At 49.3% G+C, this 24,464-nt stretch overlaps 2 protein-coding genes across 3 annotated transcripts; both read right to left on the bottom strand.

The window, feature by feature from the left end:
• Positions 1–8,999: 8,999 nt before the first annotated feature.
• MIEF1 (mitochondrial elongation factor 1) lies at positions 9,000–19,259 on the bottom strand. Of its 2 annotated transcripts, none has more exons than XM_082309821.1 (5): positions 19,125–19,259; positions 17,791–17,939; positions 16,807–16,987; positions 14,525–14,787; positions 9,000–13,420 (listed from the first exon to the last, which is right to left on the bottom strand). In XM_082309821.1, the coding sequence occupies exons 2-5, from the start codon at positions 17,932–17,934 to the stop codon at positions 12,614–12,616; spliced, it is 1,395 nt and encodes a 464-aa protein (XP_082165947.1). In that variant the 5' UTR covers positions 17,935–17,939; positions 19,125–19,259; the 3' UTR covers positions 9,000–12,613. The 2 variants fall into 2 exon arrangements, with proteins under 2 accessions (XP_082165947.1, XP_082165948.1); XM_082309822.1 differs by lacking the exon at positions 19,125–19,259 and adding an exon at positions 18,139–18,253.
• Positions 19,260–19,303: 44 nt separating this feature from the next.
• MIURF (mitochondrial elongation factor 1 upstream open reading frame) lies at positions 19,304–19,940 on the bottom strand. The gene is made up of 2 exons (XM_082309823.1): positions 19,802–19,940; positions 19,304–19,544 (listed from the first exon to the last, which is right to left on the bottom strand). The coding sequence occupies exon 2, from the start codon at positions 19,516–19,518 to the stop codon at positions 19,306–19,308; it is 213 nt and encodes a 70-aa protein (XP_082165949.1). The 5' UTR covers positions 19,519–19,544; positions 19,802–19,940; the 3' UTR covers positions 19,304–19,305.
• Between the last annotated feature and the right edge of the window lie 4,524 nt (positions 19,941–24,464).

Genomic DNA, 24,464 nt, shown 5'->3' with positions numbered 1-24,464 from the left:
TGGTTATTCCCCAGCTGAGGGCCGAGAACTTCCTCTCCTGCTATGCAGTTTCACACTGACACAGTTGCTTCTCTGTTTTCTGTGCAGACATTACTCAGACTGATGCGAGCATTAATGGATCACCTACATAGCCTCACAGCTGTGAAGGGCAGCGTCACCTTGGAAAGTTTTTAAAGCGCAGTTTCACGTTATGTTTTATCTGATCTAAACCAATTTGTTGGTAGGAAAGAAGGCAGCCCTCTTCCGCCACCCTGTTCCTGGCTATACAGTCCCACCAGCTGGTCTGGCCCTCAGTGAGCCAGCTCAGCCAGCTAACCCAGCAGGAAACTCACAGGGGTCAACAGTTTCTGCTGGTTTCAGTCCCTTCATCGCTTCACTTGGGTCAGGCAAGCATCAGCCAGCTCCAGCGAGCTGGGAGGATCGGTGCCTGTGTGCCTCCTGACTGTGCCAGAGCTATCCAGCTTCAAACGGTTGCTTTTCCACGTTGCCAACCTCGCAGCGCACCAGCAGCTCTGAGGGCTGCAGTGAGTCCTTGCTTGTTCAAACATCATCATCCTGTAGGTCAAATTGCTCTCGGCTACTTCTGCAAAAGCCTCCACTGTTTTCCAGTTATGGCCTCAGTAGTATTTGTGTAAAGCCACAGCCTTCGCTGAATTTGCTCTGGTGTAACTGCCTGGAACTTATTAAACGACTGATAAATGACGGGTGTGACCCAGTTTCTACTTTTAGCAGTCTGATGTTACCATCATCAGTACAAAGCAGAGGATGTCACTTCACATCTGTAAACTGAACACTAGCTGCTGAATGAAAAAGGTAATTTTTCCTCCATATTGGTTTGTTGGGGTTGTTTTGTTTGTTTTGTTTTGTTTTTTTGTCTAGAAGCAAGCACAGATTTTGGAATGACTCATTAAAATGGAGGAGGCAGAGAAAAATGTCTTCCAATGCCAGAAAACACCACAGTAGCAACTGAGCGATCTAAGATGACTGTTCTGATAAATACACCACCACGGAGCAGGCAGATCTTGCGTCAAAGCAAAATTTAGAGGATGCGACAGCTTTTAAAGAAGCCAAGTGGGTGATTGTCTGGGTGGATGGGTGGACAGCATCTACATGTCCTCACTGGCTAAGGGAGAGCTCTCACATCCCCTGCTGTGCCTGCTTGCCCCTCCTTTAAGTGAAAAGGGTGATTGTACAACCGTAATCGTAGCTAAATAAACAGAAATGCTATACACACCCCATCCTTCATCTTGAAAAGATAATTATAGATTTCACTGAAAGGACTCTGGGTATGTGTGAGCAAGAATCACGCAAGCAAAAATGAAATATGCAATGAGGAACTTAACCCAGATCTGCCTGTTTCCTAGCTGCCTGGTTTCCATTTTGTGTATAAACTTCTGTTGAAATTTGTCTGCGTTATGAGCTCCAGACAGAAGTTTTTTAACAATCCCCAATCCAAAAAGTGAAATCAAGTAACCAGAAGCCAGCCATTTAGTGAACAGCATATTTTTCCCTGTTTCCTGAAGGACTGCAGAATTACTGTTGTTACATAATTTCATGAGCTACATCCCCAGTTCCTTTATAAATCATCTCTGCATTTGCACATATTATGTCAGAGGTTTCTCCTTTGTGGCTAGAGTTTTTGACTGAGGTAGAAGACTCTTCTTTAAGCCCAAGTAACAATTCCTTGGGACTTTTTGTGCAAAAAAAATTAGAAGTATTTTGTAAGCAGAGAGCTACTGGCTACCCACTACTCACTCAAAAATGTCTAAAAAGCATTCCTTTCCAGTATTATAGAATATGTTTGTGGCTCGGAGATTGAGAAGTCTGGCAGCTCTGAAGAAAATTGAATTTACAGCGCAAAAAGGTGGCTTCTGAATGAGTATTAATTTGTGTGCATGCTCGCTGAACTCCTGCTGACACGTTAACAGCTTTAGCACTGTGGATGTTATTTTTGTGCCCTGGGTACTGTACCTCGGCAAAGAGAGCTGCTAAGTAAGATCCATCCTGACCCAGAAGCGAGGGGCCAGCTGCAGGCGAAAGGAGCTGCTCGTGCAGAGCTCGCTGCGGGATAGAGGCCAAAGTGACCTTGCTGGGGAGTGATGAACTGCCCTGATAAATACAGCACTGCAGAAAGCCACCTCTGGCCAAACAGCAGCACCAGGAGGTGGAAAACTAATACTTCTCCATTCACCCTCCTCTGTCATTAAGATGGAAGGTCAATACATGGGCTTTATTTCCTTTTTTTTATTTTTTTAAGTTAACGTTGCAAAGGAAAAGAGGTTTTCTTCTCCGACCAGCAAGTATACAGGAGATAAACATGCTGAAAGCTGTGTTATTAAGCACACAAAAGACAGGGAGGACGTAAATGTTTCCATAGTAACATCTCCTGGCACAGTCTAGACCGTCTGTATAGGATGCTCTCAGGGACTGTCAGTGGGGGGGAAGTACCCGTGGGCCTCTGTAGCAGGGGAGCGAGGTGGGGGGAGCGGGTATTGCTGGGGCCAGGAGGGCAACCAGCAAAAGGAACGGAGATGGAGATGTTTGCGCTTTCCTGGAGTGCTGGGAAAGCCGCAGCCAGGGAGAAGGGCTGGCAGACGCTGCATCAGGAGGGTGGACGACCCCCATGGTGGCACTGGGCAGGCTGCTTTGGGCCCCCGCTGAGCCTCAGTGCCCCGGAGAAGGGGCTTTTGGCTGGCCCTGGGCCCTGCTGGGGTGGCTGGGGAGGAGAGGGCATTGCCTGCTTTGCAGAAGGATGAGTGTGAGGGCAAGTCCCCGAGGAGATTCTTGTGATAATTTTTGTCCTTTGAAGCTTCCATCAGAAGGGACAGGAAGCCTTACCCCGCACTTCAATGAGCAGAGCATTTCCAGAGACCGGCAGGAATTTTTCCTGGAGACAGAGTGCCGAGGGAAACACAACAGAGGAATGAGGCAAAGCAGCTAGACATTTTGAGCGATTTCGAGGGAGAATTACCTACAACCTCTACGGCACAGGCTAATTTGCAGTGCTTGGTTGCTTCTCTCCTCATGCGGCACAAACAGATATCTGAAGGATCTTTTCTGCCAGATTCTCATCGTAAGCTCTTTAGGGATTGCTTTATAGACCTTCCATTTTAAAACTAGATTGAAAAGCAAATATATGTGATTAAAGATCAGGCTGGGAGGTATTAGCATCCATCTTTTATTACATACAAACAGAAAATAAGTTAGGCATATGGTCTGCCTCGTTTGTTTTGGACTAGTACACCAAATGGAATCTCTAATAAATCATTCATTGCTTACCCACCCCCTCACTGTCTTCTGTTTCCATCCTGTTATGTAAATATCACTGACATTTGAAATGAGACTAATAAAGAAAAGGATTAAATCTGCAATTTACATTTGCAACTTACAGTTCAATTATTTTAGACAGATATGGAAACAATCCTGGTTGTCCACCTACATTTTTCTTACTGAACAAACGTGGGCATGCCAAGCACATGCTGGTAGCTTGCAAAATATGGCTCTCCAGAGGCTTAGTTACTCAGAATCAGCCAGGCTGTGGCCAGCTGCCACAAGTAAAAACATTGTGCAAATCTGGTAAGAGGGAGGTGAGTTTTAACTTGTAACTTGCCCAAGCATGAATTTCCTGAGCAAAGCTACAACTGGTTGAAAATGATGTTTAGCAAAAAATATGTGTGAAGGGGGGAGGAAGGGGTGCTGACATTTGTTCAGACCATCGGGGGATTTTTTTTTGTTTTCTCATTGTCCAGCCTTGTTGTATTATGATGAAAGGACTTGGGGGTCAAGAATAATCCCTCGTGTGTATTAGCACATGTGGGAGCCGTTTCGCACACAGACAAAAGCCTTCCAGTTGTCCAAGCAATAAAAGAACAGAACCATATCTCATGGCAACTGTTGTTCTTCACGGGGCTGTAGTTAATGTGACCCCCGCTGCAGACTGTGTGTTCAGTGCCTATCAAAACGTATGTATCTGTACGTTATCAGCATCTGCTGGAGTCACACGTGCCAGGTGCCTGGTGCCTTTCTGTGCAAAAGGATGAAGAGGAGAGTGGCAATGCACATTCCTTCTTTTCTAGCAGTGTGAAGTGAGCAAGAGCTGAGGCCTGACAAGCAGGTACAGATTATGAGACTGCAGCGTCTCAGCCAGCCACAGACACCAGTGGGTGAGTTAACAGCCCGTCGCCACTTCAGTGGATTTGTCTTTCACTGTCTCGGTGCCCCTTAGACTTGTCAGAATGAGGACTCCTTGCCGTATCAGTCCAGCAGCAATTATGCTGCACTCGTGGCATCTAAACTCGCAGCTTCGTCTGAAGCAAGTGGAAAAGTTATTTGAGCTTGAGTTATTTCAGCCTCCTTGTTCAGTCAGGGGGGATGCACAATGAAAGGCCGATAATACCAGACTATGCTCTGTGTCCTCTATCTGGGGATTTGTTTTTAACTTCACCTAACTTCAGAGTGTCTTGATAGGGCCAGGAAGAGAGACTGTGAATGGGTACGCCTTATTAATGAAATAAAACAGAATCCCAGAGATATCTTGTGTGTGTGTGAGATCTCTTTGTCTCTGATGCTGGCAGGCAGCTTCAGCGGGAACACTGACGAACCAGGTAGTTCAGATGAAGCTCTGAAACTCATTTGGGGATAAATCACCATTAAGGCTGTAGCTCCCCAGGTACCTGGGGAGGAACACGGCAAGCATTATTCAGTAATATTTCTTTACTCTTTGTAGGCAGCAGCTGCTCGGTGGCTGGAATTTACCAGCAGACTTTGATCCATTTTAATATGTACTTGTTTACAGAGGAGGAGAGAGAAATTCCTGGTGGATGTTGATGCAGTTGTGATATCATTGAGTTTACAGCTTTTTCCTGAATGACTGTCATTTTCCCTCCTAAGGTGTCTGTGTTAGGAGCTTTGGCAAACGATGTCAGAAAGAAGATTCTTTCAGAAGACTTTGAGGCTGCTCTGCTCCCTGCACTTGCGCATGGCTCGTGGGTGGCCTCAGCAGAGCCTCCTCAGATGCGTTACAGGGGGACTGGCCATGGGCAAGCTGGGTAATAGTCCCCAAAGAAGACTTTGTGGCCGAAGTATTGTCTTGAGTAGATGCTGTGGCTTCTCAGCCCGCTGCCCCTCTTACTGGTATCAGTGTGGCGCTTGGTGAGGGAGGTTCTCTTAACAGGAGGAGGTTTCTGTGCTTGACTGCTGAGAGAGCTGGTTTGAGACTAAAGCCAGGTCTGCCTGAGGAACCAGCCACAGCAACCCACCTCTGCTGGGGAGGTACTGCTCTTTGGGCACTCAGAGGGTGAGACTTTGCTGAGGCCTTGTCCTGGGATCGGGATGATGGTAGGCATCTCCTCAGGGTCTGAGGTAACTGTACAGGAGGGTAAGATTGGAGCTATTCCCCTTAGTCGTGCAGTCTCAGTGAGACTGATTTGGGTGCTGAGCGCTTATCAGGAATACAGGCCTCCCCTAGGCAGGGCAGGCTCTGTCCCACCACAAAAGGGTGAAGTCTGTCCCAGGCCACAGGGCTTGGGAGTCCGGTCTGCCGGGGACACCAAGCGTCTTCCTTTGCAGCGCAAAGTGATGGTCTGAAGACGGACCACTCTTCTTTTTACTAACTTTCTCTACTTACATAAGAAAGAAATGACAAAATTAAAAAAAGAAAAATCCAAATCACTAGCTCATTGTTCAAGAAAAGGCACCGGACTAGATGCTTTCTACTGTCTCACTCACGGCCACAGGTGGTGAAGAGAAGGTTTGTGCCTTGGTCCCACGCTTGCCTCAGCACAAACCAACCTCCACTCGAATGCCAGGAAGCTGGGACCCCTGCCAACACGCTCTCTAACAAGCAACGTGGGAGCTGCGGCTCTGTGGCCTGTGGGATTACTGCGTCTTGTACTACCTTTGCTTCAGCGTATCTCAGGCCCTCTGACAGCGTATCACCACTGCTATAAACAACCAGGAGTTAAACATAATTCAGATTATATTATCTATATAAGTGGCGGTAGTTATTATGTCCAAGGCTGTAACTATCCTCCATGCTAAATAAATTCAAGAATTTGAAGGCAAAAATGTCTCTCTGCCATAGTGCTTCCAGGAATGATCGCTTCTTGCCTTTCAAAGGGGGTAAGGAGCCTGCCAAGGCATTATGAATTTTGAAGTAATGTCTGTCGTGGGACAGGTAAAGAGCCAACACCGTCCATCATTTGCCATCTATGCCCTTGTGTCTGTTGCCTGTTAGGTCTCTGTCATTTGCAATGCTGAGCAGAATGAGACAAGAGTCTTATAGGACTGGGATCATTGTGGTGGGATGTCTGATGGGACAGTATATCACCCCTGTGCTTCTGCGGAGCAGTGACAATTCTACCACAGAGAGGCAGGCAGGGGAAGGGGTGGGCTTGCGCTAAACCGAGGGAGCTGTTGCCTAAAAAACAGAAAATCCAAAACAAAACCGAAAACTCAAGCAAACAACTTTTGCCTGTTATTTGTATGAAGAAAGCTTTTCATGAAGAATGTGGTTAGAATTGATATATATATATTTCCCCTGGGAAGCTTAGCACTGAGTGTTAATAGACAGATCAAAGAGCTACTTAGCCACTGGAGCCAGGGAAATTGAACCAGGGCAGCAAAATAAAAATCAATCTGACTTTTAGTGTGTTTAAAGTGATTTTGTTCAGAACTGACTTCTGTGTGAGTACTTAGGAAAGCTTAAGATCATGAAAAGTTTGAGTTCCGTGACCCAAACTCTGTCTCTCGCTCTCCTGCTATTTGTAAAATGACAGGAACACTGAATCTGAAATTATTTCAGATTTTACCCGTTGGTCTGACCACCCTCTTTTGCCTTACCATTTGCAAGGTTATTCCACAGGATCTATAAAGATATTATTAGCCTGCTCACCACCACATTTCTGGCTCTGCGACTTGTGAATAATGCTGTCCTTCTCAGAGTATGCTAGTAAAACTTTTACACTGTGCTGTCTCTGATTGTGTAGGGGACACATTTGTTACATGAGAGCTATTTTAAGAAGGTGTTGAATCTTAAAAAAAAAAAAAAAAAGAAAAGAAAGAAGGGAGGGGGAGGATATTTCTTGAATCCCTCAGATCACAAACTCGGATCATAACTCAGCCTGACAAGGATAAAGATGATAAAATCCAGATACTTCCAACAGTTCCCCAAGTGTCTAGGCTGCAGCAGTCCTCCTGAGGCTGGAAGCCAATACTGGGTTTCGCTGGCAGGAGTGAGAATCTCCCATTTCTTGCTTGCTGCATCTGTGAGTAAAGCCCAAATTTTCAAGATCCAGTCCCAGATTCAGTGAGCCATGCTGGAGCCATTGAATCATACCTAGTGCGGGTAGTGGGCCAACATACTTTATCTTATCTGGAAGAGAAACTCCTCGTTTGGAAGAGGCTCCTCTTTTTTCCATGAGACTAAATTTAAAAAGCTGCAGCTGCTTGCAGCTTTTCTGACTTTAGAATATTAAAATAAACCTTAGAAAACCACAGAGGTGATTAAGTATTTGGGGAAAAAAAAGAAACATTCATCATACAGTTCAACACTTTAGCATGATCATCTCAAATTTGGGGTACAGTCATCCTCTCTCCCCCAGCCTAAGATTAGTTACAGAATGGTCAGGATGCAATGTATTTATGTATTTTTAAAATGAGGAGATGCAAAAATAAATAAGTAAAATGTAAGCTCCTTCATTTCCAGGACAGGACTGTGGTTATATAACAAAGCGCATGAAATATTTTGCTTTTTCCAAAATTCACCTTCTTCCTAAGGTGTTTGTTCGTTAGGCTAAGAACAAAAGAGATGCTGAGTCTTTGCAGCCTGGAGAACTATTTATGCTCTCTTCTTTATGGCAACCTTTTCCATACTTGAAATAATTATCATGACTCCCCTCAATTATTTCTCCTCTACATTAGACGAACCGATATCTTTTGATCTTTCCTCCGTATTCATGCCGGGACAGCTTTTATGCAAAGGTGCAAACCGCTGCATACATTCAACGTATTGCAAGCTCTAGGCTTTCCAGGCGCAGTAACTGGAGGGGGTCATACCTGGCACAGATTCCACAGAGCGGCTTGTTTTAGCTGTTCCCGTAAGATTCCATCTGACATGAAATGTGCTTGATCTCATGTGATCCGTTTCTACCACAGAAGAGATTAAAGGACAGAAACAAAACAACACAACACAGGCAACGGCTCTCAGAAAAAAAAAATGTTAGAGATGTAGACTCCCTTTGTACCATAACACGTCCTCCAAAATAGTTAAATGTTAATTGCCGAGTCCTCATTAAAACAAGTCTCACAGGACAATGCTGTCACTGTAGCATGTCTTCCCAGAATTAAGGAGCCTGGGATCCATCAAAAGCGGCATCACTTCATGCTTTACTTGTCCCACGCTTCCGCCCCACCTTCCCAAGCAGGCAGATGAAATGGGGTCTTACTGCGAAGAGCTCCAGTACACCAGCCCCAGGCCCCTGGCACAGCTGCTTCCTCGCTGCCTGGAGGCTGATGCTTGGATAAGAGAGGAGTGCATTTGGCAGGGGGGAGGATTGGCACCTAGAAACCAACGTGCGGCTGAGCAAGGGCGGGGGAGTCTGCACAGGAAAGTTTTTAATATTAAAGAGAGGCACGGAAGCCTGTGAAGTCGGGGAGCCACATGAAAGGCAGGTGCCTGTCTGGGCACGCGGGCTATCAGAGAAAGGATGGGAGGCACAGCGCCATAATTACGCATTGTCTTGTGACTGGTGCGAACGCTGCCAGGGGCCGGCGCGCTGCAGTACCGAGCTGATTGCTCTCTCAAGGCAAGTTGCAGAGCGCTGAGCACCCAGCGCCGCAAAGGGGAAGCAGTGAATCAGCAAGGGGCATGTCGGTCCCCAAGCACTGGTGTGGTGCAGAATTATATCAGCATAAAGGCGATGCACTGAGGCAAAAGCAGAGACGCTCCTTTGTTTATAAACACACCAGAGACAACCAGGTTACTGTGGAAAGTCGTTTTATTTCAGAATTTCACACACTCTGTCGCAGACCATGCACTTAAGACTTTCCCCTTTGCAAATCCACAGCCTCCAGGCCTGGGAGAGATGGGGCATCATCTCGCGAGTACCCACATGCTAAGAGTGAGGGCCCTGATGGCAGCTCACCAGGAGGCAGAAAGCAGCCTCTCATTTCCATAATTACTTTTAAACACTGGAAAATAAATCCATCTGACTTGAAGGATTAGTGGCGGAGCTTGGCAGCAATGAAACCCCACTGCTGAGCAAGTTGGTCCTCGCCCTGTGGTTACAGGGAACAAGACGACGATCTCGCGGGAAGCTCGCTTGAGCTAAGCTATAGCAGAACGCACCGAGGCATTCTTGGAGCCCAGGCAGCGACCAACCAAAAGCACGCTCTGGGCCTCTTACAATCAATTTGTCTCTGAGCTGCTCTGCCAGGAAGGTGGCCAGGAGCTGCCCTTTTCACATTCAGCTTTAGGTCCTCCTGCTCTGTGCTACAGCTTTGACTCGGAAGGAGCCTGCCTCTAGGTAAGACAGCCCTTCAGGCTGTACGTCAACATGTGTACTCCATTTAATACTGAAAGGTGCCAGTTCGAAAGACTCTGCAACAGTCTGTTTGACCCACAGGCTGGGTACAGCATTAGTGTTAAGTGCCCTGCATACTTACCCTACTCCTCCTTCCCTGCCTCTGTTGCCTGTTATGCCTGACCCTGCTCTTGAAATACTCCTAGTTGCAGTGTCCCTGTGACCCATTACATCTTTGGCCTTTGCTGAGACTGCCACTGCCAGGGCAGCTATTGCCCACTGTGGTGGCTGCCTGTAGGAAGTGAGCATCTGCCTCCCGAGAATGGGCTTGTGGCTAGTTCAGCAGAGGGAAAAAACTGAAAGGAAGAAATGATGGAAGTGAGTCAAGTGAAGTGGAGCAAAGTCTATAAAGAAGGCAAAAAGGCAGCTTCAGTCTCCATTTGATACACAAATTGAGCTCAATAGCAGCAAGAAATGGCCATAAAATATTAATTCATTAGGTTGCCAGGAAGAAGTAAAAGCATTCATGTAAAAAATCCTATATACAGATATGTATGGGACAACTGTTCTCAAGCCAGCTCAGACAGTGGCCTCCTCCTGCTCATGTCTCACCTTTTTTCTACCTATAGTTTTGATCATTCCAAACCATGTTGCTGCTCAGTTCTGTGTGAAGACCATGGTACTGGAGTCAGCACTGAGTGAGGGTGAGATCACAACGAAGACATGAACGTATGGGGAACTCCTGACAACCCCGATATTTTAATATTTTTGTTGACCTTCAAGTAATTAGAATAAAGGGGAATTTTCCCCAATAGCCTATAGGCTCCAAAGTCTCATCTGTCTGCTTTTAGGGTAGGAAGGCTGACATTAGAAAGGCAGTGGAGGGCAGGGAAAGGAAGAGGGGGAAAAAATCTGGGAAACAGAGTGAAGAGCAATCAACAGCTGACCAACACTGACTGCTTCTAAACTTACAAAACACAAAATCAAACAAACGGAATTTCAGTTAACTTTTTGTAGACTACAGACTTTATATACACACACAAACTTCAAGGTATGCATCTGGCAGTCTAGAAAATACCAGTACCCTAAGGATTAAATAATTTAAAATGCAACGTTGCGTTATCGCTGTATACGGAATACTATCTGACACATTGGCTAAAATGGACGGATTGTCCGAGAAAGATGCTCCCTCCCTCATCTCACCGGCACTGCCTCTAAAAAGAAAAAAAGGGCTAAAGACTCCCCTCCGTGATTCCACTGCTGAAACTCACCTCAAAACTTCTCTGACAAAGGGGAGTAAGTCCTGAGAGGAAAGGAGGATAAAAGGATTCCTGCTCCCTGCATACTCTGCTGCCGCAGTACCCCTCTCCATTGGCTAGGGAGGCTGGACAGCAAGAGGGGGAAGAAAAAAAAAAAAAAGGTGCTAAAGCCAGGGAAAGGCAAGTATGTTTCTATAACGATAGCTGCGCTGGTCTTTTGAGAGACAGACAGCCCCAGACTCGGGAGGATACCCTCCCTCTCCTTTTTGAAGACAGGAGGCCAGAAGGCTGAATGCAGAGTATACAGAGTCCACATGGCTAGTGTAGGAGATACCAACAGTGCAGCAGCTGCCCCCGGAAACCCATACCGCAGTCCAGCAGCGGATGGGAGGGCAGCTAAGGGAGAACGCCCTGACAGCAGCCATAAACTAGAGTGGGCAGAACTGCATTACCAACAGGTCCAAACAGACTGAATGGGAAGGTGTGCCCTCACCAGCTTTCTAAGAGTAATTGTAAACTGGGAGCACTGGAAAGTCAGTGCATGGGAATGAGGAAGGGGACAGACAGCCTCAGTTCTGAGGTGGCTGGGGAGGGGACTAAAACACATAGTGAGAACAGATGGCAAAGCCAACATATCTCTAAATGCCAGCTCTGCATATGTACCCTAGTATCAGTGTATGGGACAGAACCTTGCTGATGACACCAGTTCAGTCCTATCGCCTTCACAGACTTATAGCTGGTGAGAATCTGGCTTACGTGTGCTTATTACAAGGCCCTTTGAGGCATGCAGTCTTGCTTCCACCTCCTATAAACCAGAACAGCCATAAGCTCTTGGGGAAAAGATGAAAAAAAAAAAAAATCCCCGTTCCCATGTGTGTCTCCCACCACTCCCTCATAATCAGCCTCTTCCTCCGGGCCAGAGAGAGACCTCTAAGGAGCCGCCCTGTTCTCTATTCCCAGGGCCATTCCCACCAGCAACACCCTGCAGATCTGGCTAGGCAGGAATGGCAAGCCCTGCTCCTTCGGCCTCATCATATAGCCAGACCACAAAGGTTTCTTCCTCCCCTCCAACAGCTTCAATGAGAACTGCCTATACTGGAGGTTGTCTTGCAGCAGACTGGAGAAACCTCAGCCCTTACTCCTGAACCCAGCTTGCAAAGGATGACAAGGCTCCGCAGGAGCAGGAGCCACGGGCATGAGCATTCTCCTATTCCAAGCTCTACAGCCCTAAATACTGCCAGTGTAATCATTAGCCACACAGAAATACAAAATCCAACCCAAAACATCTCACTCAGTCTGCCCTGCACAACTGGGTCAAAGGGACAACAAAAAAAAAAAAAAAAAAGAAAAAAGAAAAAGAGAAAAGTGAGACAGTGTGGTACAGCAGAGAAAAACAAACATGGGGCAAGTCAGACTGGAGGAAAGGACCTCAATGCAAGTCTGCTAAAATCATCACTGGATTTACCAGCCCACTTCCACCTTCTTCAGACCAAAATGGACTCACTGCAGTAAGTGTACTACAGGAGAAAGAAGTGCATAGTTTGGTTTATTTTTTTTGGTAGACACTTAAACATCAGCAGAATTTATGTGAAGATCTTAGAGCTGCAGTTTTAGCCTCTCTTCCCTAGCCAATGGGTACCTGTTGGGGCAAAGATGGTGGAAATGGACCAGTAGCACCAAGAAATTCAGTGGGAGCACCAACTCCACAGCAGGAAATAATAATGAACCAAAAGGAGACAGAGGGAGAGAGAGAGAAGTGGAGGAGACATATTTCGCAGTAATCAAAGTCCACCTTGGCTGAACCCTATCAAGATTTCCCTAGGTAAGGCCCCATTACGTCTGCAGCAAGACCTCTGGCTCTGACAGAGAGCTGTAAAGGGTATAGCCCAACTCATCCACTTCTTCAGGGGTGAGCTCTGAAAATAAGTTCACCTTGGGGTTCAGAGCACTAGGGAGGACACCTGCCTCCAAGTAGCGGATCAACCCCTTCAGCGCCTGCAAGAAGCGATCAGCCAGCATGTCCTGGGACCAGTCGGACTCTTCTTGGGATAGGTGCAGGATGACATTGGTGAGCTGGCTGGCAGTGAGGTGGCCCAGGGCTGGGTTTGACTTGCATACTGCTTTGAAGATCTTCAGGCACAAGCAACGGCAGCCAGAATCACACTGGTCCAGGGCTCGGAGGCGAGCCGTTTCTGCTGGCCGCAGGCTCAGTCGCCACAGATTGTCATTCTGGGCCAATCGATGGGGTCTGGCCACAAGGATGATGTCACCCAGTGTCAGGGATGGTAGGAAGTCAATAAAAAGATGCCGTTCTGGATCATACTGGACTTCCAGTGTCAAATCTGCTGGGGGAGCTGCTGGACGGATCACATAATCCAAGAGAGTCCCAATTGCTGGCCAGTTGATGGAGCCAGCTACAACTTTCTCAAAGGTGTCTGCTACAGCTTTGGGGGAAAGGTAACCTCCCACCACACAGCGGTCCCAGTAGCTGCTCCCACGGGGAAAGTACTCTGGGTTTTCTCGACGCACCAAGTAGAAGCCAGGAATGTTCATGATGGTGTCCTCCCCGGGGATGCACGACCACAGGTTCTGCTCCAGCATCAGAGGCACAATGAGCTGGATGTGGTCAGCTGTCACTACCTTTCACAAGAGAGAAAAGTCGGTAAGAACAAGGTTTCTCTCCTCACACTCAGTTTTATTCACCACCTTTAGACAGCCTTGGGTTCAAAGGAAAGTGGAATAAGGATTCAGCTGTCTCACTCTCCTCTCTGCGTGGGATTCACAGCCTTCCTTTGTCAAAAGACATTCTTAAGGACTATTTCCCATTGTCAATGGGATAACTCCAAGGTATAACCCAAGCTAGTGCTTATACAGTATGTACTATTTAGAGATCTTTAAATACTTCAGGACCCAACATGGACCGCATATAGACAAACCGTTTTGCCTCCTATTGCTCTGCGTCCACTCCTCAGATGTAAGATGCAGCTGGCCCTGGGCACAGCAACACCACATGATAATTTAAAACAGGAGGCAGAGTATTAAGTTTCTAGACAAACTTAAGTTGCCATGGTTTAATTATTCCATGCTACAACTAGTTACTGCCCTCACCCGGTCTGCCACATTGTTTGGAAAAAGGTCATTAAAAGATCCCTTTTCACCAATGTGATTAAGACCTCAGATCTAAGTTTCACTGGACACTCGACACTCCATTCCAGAGCTCTGACTCAAGCAAAAAAGTGTGCCTCTGAATCACTCACTATAGCCATGGGCATCTTGCCATCAGGGAGATATGCAGCAGGGACTGCTGTCCAATCCAGGTCTGACGTGCATTAAAAAAAAAAAGAGTAGGGAAGACCTACATGAATACACAGGAGTTCTAAGGGAATGTCATTTATTTGGAAGGAGATAGAAGGGACAGAGAGAAAACAGAGGTCTACCAGAAGAACAGCAAGAAACACAGCTACAGAGAGAGACAGAGGGGAAGGAAAGAAGGGCTGAGATAATCCAGAGCAATAAAACAGCAAAAAGCAAATTCTTTGCAGACAAAGCCAGAGCAGCCTGGTCACGCCTGTTCAAACAGTATTGCAGAAATCAACGCCTGGCTCCACGGTGGGAAAGGCGACACCAAGAGCCTTATTACAGAGGAATGTTGTGCTGAGCCAGCGCTGCCAACAAGGAAGCCTGAAATGCCCCTGCCTAGTCAGCCTTCTGAATAATGACCCGTCACGCGGTCCCAGGAATTACCTGCAGATCATCATACAGGCTGCCGCTGAGGTACATGTCACGCAGGGGCATGTCCGGCAGCTTGGCACGTAGGAAGCTGCGCAGCTCAGCACAGATATCCACAGCTGCTTGCTTGGCCCGGGCCTGCTCATCCGCTGGGATAGCTACCTTCCTCCGATAATAAGCAAAGAGCTTCTCTTGCAGAGACAGACGAAGGCGGGATTTTTTCAGCTCCACTTGACTCCTCTTGGCAGATGGCTTGGGCTTTGTGGGTCGGAAAAAGTCTGTGAGACAGAAGGAAAACTGTTGATCGTCTGCAGTGTTTCACTGTGAACTCATCTGCAGAAGAAAATCTGCAGCGCCGAAGTGCAGCCTCCTAGGTCTCAAAAAGCTTTCAGCAGACATTTTGCATGCTTTAAACAGGTACCAGTCAAAAGGGAGGTGCTGAGAAACTTCAAAAAATAATGCTCCAAGAATCAAACCGGATGAAAACAAGTTACTACATTTGGAATTTAGCCGGAACAAGACTAACATTGTGTACAAGGAAGTAATTTTAATGGCTACGTGGGCAGTACCTCAGTTCAATTTCATCAAAAATTCAGCACCGTTACCAGTCCAGAAGCTTTTAACATGATGTCAGACCAGTGGATAAAACACTCTTGAACAACCATCACTATCTCATTATGTTTTTAACATTATAACGGATTTTTACAAATTATCAGCAAAACCTAGTCCTGACTAGGGTATGAGATATAAGAAGATCATGCCACTTGGAAATGAAATAGTTGTCAGGACTCTGATCAATCTTTATCAGGATAGTGAGCTGACAGATCTTGGGGCCAGCAGAGTTCAGGCAGTCATAGCCCCAGTGAAAACCTCCCTCAAGCTTTCACTGGCCAAAGAGCAGAGAGAACACTCTTAGGCACGTATCAGCAATACAACGCTTTACGCTGCCATCTGCGTTATTAAGCGATGTCTAATCTGCACAGATTCTCTAAGCCCCTTTTTTTCTGACTGGTTTCCTAAAGAAATAAGTCAACGCTTCCCATCTATCTTTTAGACTTCTCTTAATATGGACCAAGAGTTTCAGAAGTCATCAACAAGAATTAAGGAAGAATTACAGATCTAAGAGATCTTTGGAAGGGCTGTGGTACTTAACGGGTGCAGGAGAAACCCCCAAGTCAGTGGCCCCATTACGGCAATCAGCTGTTGCACATTTGTTTGGCAACAGGCATTTGGCCAAGCAGCACGTACAGAACGGCTGACCAAGCTGCGCACGGACCCATCTTGCCCAACCTCAGCAGCTGCTGTCTCTTGTCCTACTGGGGTCTTTTGGACAGATTTGAGGGTTTGTGTGAAAAGGAAATAGCCTGCAAAACCACAGGGAACCAGACTTCATTGCCTGTCCATGAAAAAACTTATTTTTCCATCTTAAGTTTTAATTTATTTTTAAGTCAAGAATGCAAGTCACCATCATCAATGGTTTTATTCCTCAATCCTCATTTTTGGAGACTCCAATCAAATTACCTAAACCCCATTTAACACAGATGTCTAGTTATTTAACGTTTCCTCAGCAAAAAATCCATTGCCATCCTGAAGCTGACTTTCTTGCAGAGAATCTGGAAATCAAGTTAAAAGCTTCATTCTGATTTTTATTTTAAATCTCCAAGTGTAAATCTCCCAAAGTGACCAGGGAGAGAAAGTAAAATCAGTGAGAAAAACCAAGCAAACATATAACAAACACTGACAGACTCTAAATTACTTATTATCCCACTCAGAAAGAAGACTGCAGGTCACTTCTTATAGCCTGATGAAGACTAACTCAGTGATAAACAGCACTAAACAGGCAAACGTTATATAAATTATTAGGAAAATAGGAGAAATAATATAGGAAATCCTGTTATAAATTGCCAGTACATTCACAATTTGAATATTCTGCTCTTAAAAAGACACAAACAAACTGGAATGGTCCAAAGAAAGGCAACAAAGAGCTTGAAAGGAATGGCTTTTTATCAGGAAAGATTACACAGATAAGTATTCAGCTGAAAGAGAAAAGACTGAGGGAGAATAAAGCTTAAGACCATGAAGTCATGAGAGGAACGAAGAATGCAAATAGATAGCTATTTTTCACTAGTTCCCAATCTGACTTCTAATTCTTGCAGTTTCCAGTAGACCTGCTTAAAGGAAAAACATCAAAATCCTGGCCTAGCCACAGTATTCTCTTTCCTGCGTTCCTTTAAATGAATACTGGGTTTATGAGCCTGGATGATTCTGCAGTGCAGGAGTATCACCCTGCTCCTTACCTGCGTCTGCGGCTGAAGGATCAGTGGGAAGGGTCTGCAGGGAGCGGCTGAGGTTAGTCTTCATGTCCTGGGTCAGTAAGCGTGAGGAGCCGCCCAGCCAGTTTGGCTCTTCCCAGCTTCTCTTCCCCGACTGACTCAAGCGAGTGGGGCTGCTGGGAGCACTGATTGCCCGGTCGTACATCTAAAGCAACATCACCAGGCACAGTTTGACTCATTAAGGTCCCTGTCGTGGTTTAACCCCAGCCAGCAACTAAGCACCACGCAGCCGCTCGCTCACTCCCCACCAGTGGGATGGGGGGAGAATCAGAAGGGTAAAAGGGAGAAAACTCGTGGGTTGAGATAAGAACAGTTTAATAATTGAAGTAAAATAAATTAGAACAGTTAAATAGGCAAAGCAAAAACCGTGCACGCAAACAAAACAGAACAAGGAATTCATTCACTACTTCCCATCGGCAGGCAGGTGTTCAGCCTTCGCCAGGAAAGCAGGGCTCCATCACGCGTAACGGTTACTTGGGAAGACAAACGCCATCATGCCCAATGTCCCCCTCCTTCCTTCTTCTTCCCCCAGCTTATATATACTGAGCATGATGTCATATGGTATGGAATAGCCCTTGGGCCAGTCTGGGCCAGCTGTCCTGGCTGTGCCCCCTCCCAGCTTCTTGTGCATCCGGTAGAGCATGGGCAGTTGAAAAGTCCTTTACCACTGTGAGCACCACTTAGCACCTATTTAGAGACAGCTTAGCACTACTTAGCAAGAACCAAAGCATCAGTGTATCATCGACATTGTTCTCATCCTAAACCCAAAACACAGCCCCCATACCAGCTACCAAGACGAAAGTTAACTCTATCCCAGCTGAAACCAGGACAGTCCCGATATTTGCATTTTACCCAGCCTAGTTCCAGCATCCCCAGTCTTTTTGTCTCCCACTCCTTCTCGCCAGTGCCCCCGTGCTCAGGTCCCACCCCGCTGTCCCGCACACTCACCCGTTTAACAGCCAGTGTGGCGATGCCCAGCATAGCTGCCCCACCCACGCCCAGCACCAGCCGGGCGTTGGACAGCACGAAGTCGATGGCCGTGCCGATGCCGTTGTCATCTTTTTTCCCTTTGCGGTGCCCAGCGCCTGCCATCTCACCTGGAAGGAGCGGGAGCATGAAACAAACGGGTCAAAATATGCAACCCTAACGCTTCACTTCCTCCTCCTCCACCCCACACTCACAGCTCTTGGGGTCTTAGCACGGAGCCATAGGAAGGGACCACCTAACCCTGCAGCCTTTTTAATTATCTTCCCTCAAGGGGCTGCTTATTCCCAAACATGCCAGAACAGTACTGACCAAGCTCTGCAATGACAGCATTTCTTTGGTTCCAGCTCCGTTTATGACCTGAAGAAAAACATCCTGAATTTGATGTAGGGCTTCTAATCACTGAAGCGGGTTTAATTGGGCAATCACCTAATGCTTTTTAAAAAAGAAAGTAAGATTTACTTCAGCAATATTTTGCAATGAAATTCTGTATGTTGCATAAAACTCTATGACCATTCAGGTATTTTCTTTTTAATTTAAGCTTCTCAACCAAAGCAGGGCTTTTTTAATGCCAATTTATTTTCTTATTTTCAATCTAATGCGTGTAATTTTGCTCACAGACAACGCAATGCAGGGATGGTCAACTGCTTGTCCGTAACAAATCAGGATCTTCCCAAGAGCTGACAGGCAGTCTCGGAACATCCACTCCCAGACTCATTTCTGGACACTGGCTGGTCCCAGATACTTCAAAGACACCCAAGAATCAACAGTAGAGACCACAATGCACCACAAAGGGAACAGCTCCCTTGCTTTCCCTGGACGTTTATTCCTGCCCTCAAGGCTAGTGGGTTTGACTCTCATACAAGTCATGTATAAACTTTAATCTTTTCTTACACATGTACTTTTGTTTCCTCCAATTCCCATTTAACCTGATCTTGCTATTTAAATTTCAAGAGTCTCCCTGGCCAACTACACGTGTAAAACACACTTTGCCACCACTGTACCCATAGGCGGATCCTCAGTGAACCTACATGAAAACACCAGGAAACTCTGCCAGCCTGACTTGAGATCTGTTTTCTACGTCAGTTTCAAAGGTTCAGCGCCTGCCTGACTTGGGTAGCTTAACACTGTCCTTAGGTTTTTCTAAGGCCAAGTTACAATCTCAGGAGGAATGTTCCTGCCTTGATGAAGCAGGAATCCAGTCACTCATCATCCCTGGGCAGAAAAAACTGCACTTTCACAAAGCTAACTGTAATTGTAGCACGAAGAACATGGTTATATCATTGTAAATGACCTACCTGTGACCTAATGCATTTGTAAAGAGAACAGGAGAACCCTCCTGGTGTGCCTGTGGAAGCACCTTCCAGACTTCTTCAAGACAGCGGTGGGCAGGGAGCATTAATCATCTCTTTTGGTTAGCGAGGGGACTTTGGAAAGAAGAGGGAAGTAAGTGGAGCCGAAAGGAGCTACAGGGAATCTCTAAACCAGGCCCCCGAGTTTGCTCTGCAGGAAAGCTTGCCCCTTCTCCAGCTGTCTTTCCTTGTCCTCCAGCCGCTGCAGCCCCCGGTTCTTGCGGAACTCGCGGCGGATGAAAGCGAGGTAGAAATCCCGGTCGGTGTAGCGCAGCCCACGGCCCTGGCGCAGCAGGGCCCGGTAGAGGGTCAGGACAGCCTCCCGGGACCACGCTGCCATGGGGGACGGGTGCGGGGACGGGCGACCTAGAGAGAGGGGACGAACAGCCGGATCCAAATCAGCTTTTCCCTCCCCCGAGGGACGCACCGGCCGCCGCCTGCCCCCCCCGCCCAGACCGCCGCTCTCCGCGGCCCAGGAAGGGACGGGACAGGCTCTCTAACGGCGCCCCGCGGATAACGGGCTCTCTGAGGGCGAAAGGCCGCACTCCCCGCTGCGGGGGAACCGGCGGGCCCCGCGGCCTGGCCCTTCCCGTGGGGGGCCGCCCCAGGGCGGGGACGCTCACCGGGAAGCTCCGGGTCCCTCACGGCAGCCGTTTCCCTTCGGCGGACCCGCCCGCAGCCGCCGCCGGCGCCACCACCTCCCCCCCGGCACCGCTCCCGGGGTCACCCGGCAACATGGCCGATCCGCTTCCGGGTCGTGACCTCGGCCCCGCCAATCACAGAGCGAGCTCGCCGGGGCCCAAACGTCCCTTCGACGGAGGACTTCCGGCCGGCGCGCGCCCGCGCGGGGGCGGCGGCGGCGCAGCGCTGTCTCCCCCTGCCGGCGGGGCGGGGCCCTCCGCCGCGCCCGCCGCCCTACGGCGAGCGAGAGGGGACGCTCCGCTCCGCTGCGCGCCGCCCGCGCCGGGAGGCTGCCCCCTGCCGGCGGGGAGGGGGACCGCCGCCCCCCCGTCGCTCCCCGCTGGGGCCGGGCCGGGCCGGGCCGGGGCAGGGCAGGCTGGGCCCGGCGCCGGCCTGGTTTGAGGAGGCCGTGCCCCGCGGGGGTGCCTCAGCGCGGGTGGAAGGGGCCGGGGACAGCCTGACAGGCTGTGGGGAAGGGCTGAGGGGCGCAGGGGGCGAGTGGGACCCCCAGGGCGCGGCCCGGCGGGGCGCGGCCTGCGCCGGGACAGCCCAGGGTGGGGCAGCCGCTTCCCAGCTCGGCTGAGCCGTCACCGCGGCGGGGGCAGGAGCCTCCCCTTCCCCCTCCGGCTCGCAGCTGGCTGGCGGCCGGGGTGGGCGCCCGGCTCCGTGTTCCCGCCGCCCGGAACTGCTGGAGCGCTAATGGGTTGTTTCCTTTTGTCGCCCTGGCTTTGACAGGGCTAAGTGCCATCCAGCGGCTGCGTGCGAGGCAGGGGAGGGTGCAGGACGCTGCAGCGAGGCCGCATCCACAGCACAGGCTGCCACGGTCGTCTCCGGCTGTGCGTCCTGGCTGCCCAGGGTGATGCGGGGGTACATAGAGAAGGTTTTTTTCAGTGCTTCAGGGTAGGCAGAGAGCAGTGGGTTAATGCTGCGTGTCTGAAGGTGCCTCCGACTACCCTGGTGCTTTTTACAGAATAACTTATCAAATTCAAGCTCCTTGTCTTTATCTCCAGGGAAGCCCAGGGCCTGGTCTGGAACCCTTGAGGGCCCTGGGAGAAGGGCAGTAGCTGGCAGCCTCTGAGGAGATGGAAGGAGCCTCCCAAAGCCAGGACCTTCCACTCCTCTGTCCAGGTGCAAATTCCCCTTTTCCATTCTCCCCTTCTCTACTATATGCCTACTCCGGGTAGTAATTATTCCTCCTTAGCCATCTCCTCCTCCCCAGATCCTACCAAAATATAAAACATAACCGCATGTGCCGTGCCTCCCACGGGGGAGAGGGGGAGAGAAAGAGCAAACCGTGTGTGACAGAGGAGAGCCACATCACTTCACGCACTTCTCAGCGACACCAGATATGACAGTGATAGAATTGAGCAGGAAGAAAACCAGAAGCTCTGGACTGCCTCGCTCCGTGCCAATCTCCTCTTGTTCATTTCCTTTCTGAGATAAACAACCCCAATCGTTTCGATCTCTCTTTGTGAGCGAGTTTGCCGTGCCCCTAATCAGCCCTTTCTGAGAAAGGCTTACTTGAACTGCAGACAGTATTCCCAGAGAGGCCATGCTACTGATTTACATAATAGCATTATCATATTTTCCATATTATTCTCCCCTTCTTCCTTCTGCATGCTAATATTTTGTGTGTGCTTTTCTTTTTAACCTGCAGCTACTCACAGAGCCAGGGTTTCTGTGACGTCCAGATCCTTTTCTGAGTTGCTAGAGACTGTCTGGAGCTTTGTAATTCTGATGTGCAATTTGTTTTCTCTTTTCTGACTTTGCACGTGCCCAATTAAGCCTTGGCAAATGCGTGTTGTTGCCCATTTGCCACATTTGCATTTTACTTACAATCCTCCTCAAGAGTCAATAGCTTTGAGTCATCTCCTAAAAATGTTTGGTATATTGCTCATCTTTGTTTCCAGATCATCAGTTCATATACTGAGCTCTCCAGGACCTCGGAGGCAGCAGTCATATTCCCTACCCTTAACCTTCTGCCAGAATGAAAATCGATCTTTGAACCTTCCTCCCGGCTTCCTGCCTCCTCCTCAGGTTGTTGATCCACAGAAATACTTCACTCCTCACAACAGGGCTCTGTCACTTCTGGGCAGGTGCACTCGTGAGCCCAGTCCCCAAAACTCCCAACTCTGGATCAACACTTGCACAGCTACGTGCGGCAGACCCCTGATGCGCTACGAACGGGATCTGCCGGATCAGGCTGCGCAACGACGGGCTTTCCTTGCTGCCCTCTCACCACGGCAGCCAAGGACTGGGGGCTTCTCTAAGTGCCCCCTCCCCAGCCTGGCCCCCTTGGGTTGTGCCTGTTTTAGTGTTTCTTTCTGTTTTTTTTCCCCCGGGCTTGACGCCAGCTCCCAGGCCCCTCGCCAGCAGCTGTGTGTGTGTGTGTTGTGAACTCCTCCAGCCACGCCATGCAGCGTGCCTCCAAACTGCCTCAGCCCCTCCGGGGAGGCCACTCGCCGGCTCGCCGTGCCTGCTGCTTGCCGTGGGCTCCCCACACCTGTGCCACGCGGGCACGGGTGTTCAAACTGCCCCTTCTGTCTTGCAACGAGAAGGGCGAGCGCAATGGCAGAGTGACCTGTGACGACGTCGTCCCAGCTGCCGTGCAAGTGCCGCTGGACCTCTGGTGACGTGCCAGCGGTTGTAAGCTTGAACTCTGCCTTGAGACAGTGAAGCAACGTCCCCCCTCTTCCCAGCGTTTCCCAACCTGGCTGGCTCCTCTGCTGACTCCTCTGCTGGCCCGCCGCATGCAGCCACCCCAGCAGGGAGCCAGCCAGCAGCCCCAAAGACTTGCGCTGCCCTGATGGGATGCTGGCCCTGGCGCCCTGGCGCCTGCAAAGCCCCGTTGCCTGGTGGCTTCTTTCCCCATGGACCCAGTGGGAATGGGATGCCCCCCGTGCCTCCAGCCTGCGTCCCTGCGAGAAAGGGAATTTACCTGCCCCAAGGACAGGACGGGGCAAGGTGCAGGTGGAGAGGAGGGAGCACACCTTAGCTGTGCTCCTGGAGAACAATAACAACCTTTGTTTCCCCAAATGACTAAGTGAGCTTGTGAAATATCAAAGGCAGCATGGGTGATGGGGCACAACAACCCATGCTGTTACCGGGGATAAGGCACACACATCCCCCCATCCCCTGCCTCCCTCGGAGTCTCCGGAGCCACCACTCCTCTGCCGCTCTTCTCATGCTTGCAGCCAGTCCTCCCACTGAAGTGGCCACTGCCGCAGGCTCTGATGGCCACCAAAAGCAGCAAACTGCTGCCTCTGAGCCTGGCTTGCAGCCTCTGCTCCTGGGAGTCAAGTGCCATCGCCAGGGCTTCCCATCACCCATTTTGCAAGGGCAGCACCTTTCCCAGCCCGGGAGACACCCCTGTGCTGCCTGCCACCAGCCAGCAAACCCTCCCTGGGCAGCAGGGAGGTGAACATGACCTGCAGAGCTGCAAATGGCATCTTGGAGGGTCTCTGCAGGGTCAGGAACAAAACTGCGCTTGGAAAGAGAAGGCTGGCCTCTTACAGGAGCCAGAAAGCAATCCCAAAACGCAAGAGGGAAGATGGGTGGTGACCTATCAATGCCATCTGAGCTTGGGCTTAATATCCTTAATATCTTCCTGTAAAAGGACCTTGCAAGAGGCCTTTTGGCAGTCTAACTGTTCAACAGCTCTCTTTCGTTGCAGCCCTACTTCTTTACTTTTCTCAAGCCTTTGGGCTCCTGCTCTCCGTCTGCAATGAGCCAGGAGGGGCGGAGGGCCAAGGGTGTGGCGCAGGTGGCTTCTTTCCCTGAAGCCCCAGCAGCTTTGATGTTGAGCGCATGTGGGAAGGAAGACAGGTGCTGAGGGAGGAGAGACCACTGGTGCACAGCTTGTCTTTCAAGGGGCATTCCCGATTTACAGCCGAGACCTAGATTTTAGTGACAGAGAGTAACTAGCCACTCTGGGGAGCGGCACTCAGGGTATGTTTTTGCCAGGGAGGAAGAAAAGTTCCCAGCCCAGCTGTTGGTGAAGTGGGGCTTTTCAGCTCCTCAACCTCCAGCCCTGCAGCCTGGGGGGCTGCAAACGCTGGCAGCGGCGAGTGATCTCCTGTGCGACGCAGAGCTGCTGCCGCTGTGAGGGTCTGCACTGACGGTTGCTGAGGAAGCTCAGTTTTATTACCTAAAAAAATTGAAAATGCTGCTGTAGTGTTTTTGCAATTGGTCTCTGCGCACCTTCATTCTCAGCATGACTCATGTTTCTTCAACCAAATTTCCCTGTGGCTGGGTTTAGTTGGGGACTTTTTTTTTATTCCCTGGCTAGTAAGATCCTCCCCCTCATTTTTCACTTTGCACCACTGCATGCTGCAGGTTTCCAGACCCATTCAGAGACCTTGCTTTTCTGAGTGCTGTTATCCTTGCAATTTTGCATCACTCCGACAGCCTCGTGGGCTTTCTATGCTGGAAGCGTCTGCGGAGAGCTGAGAGCTCGTAGCCGGTGGCACCAGCCCCCCGAGCAGGGCTGCGCAGGCTGACCCCAGGCTTTTTGCATGCCTCTGCCCACTGCATGCTGCTGGTGAGGTCCTACCAGCATGAACATGGGATTTTGGCTTGTGGAAGGGGTGTCTGGACTCCCAGCAT

Source organism: Platalea leucorodia (assembly GCF_965183815.1).
Source record: "Platalea leucorodia genome assembly, chromosome: 4".
In the NCBI taxonomy this organism is placed as follows: Eukaryota; Metazoa; Chordata; class Aves; order Pelecaniformes; family Threskiornithidae; genus Platalea; species Platalea leucorodia.
This window is presented reverse-complemented; position numbering and strand designations above follow the sequence as displayed.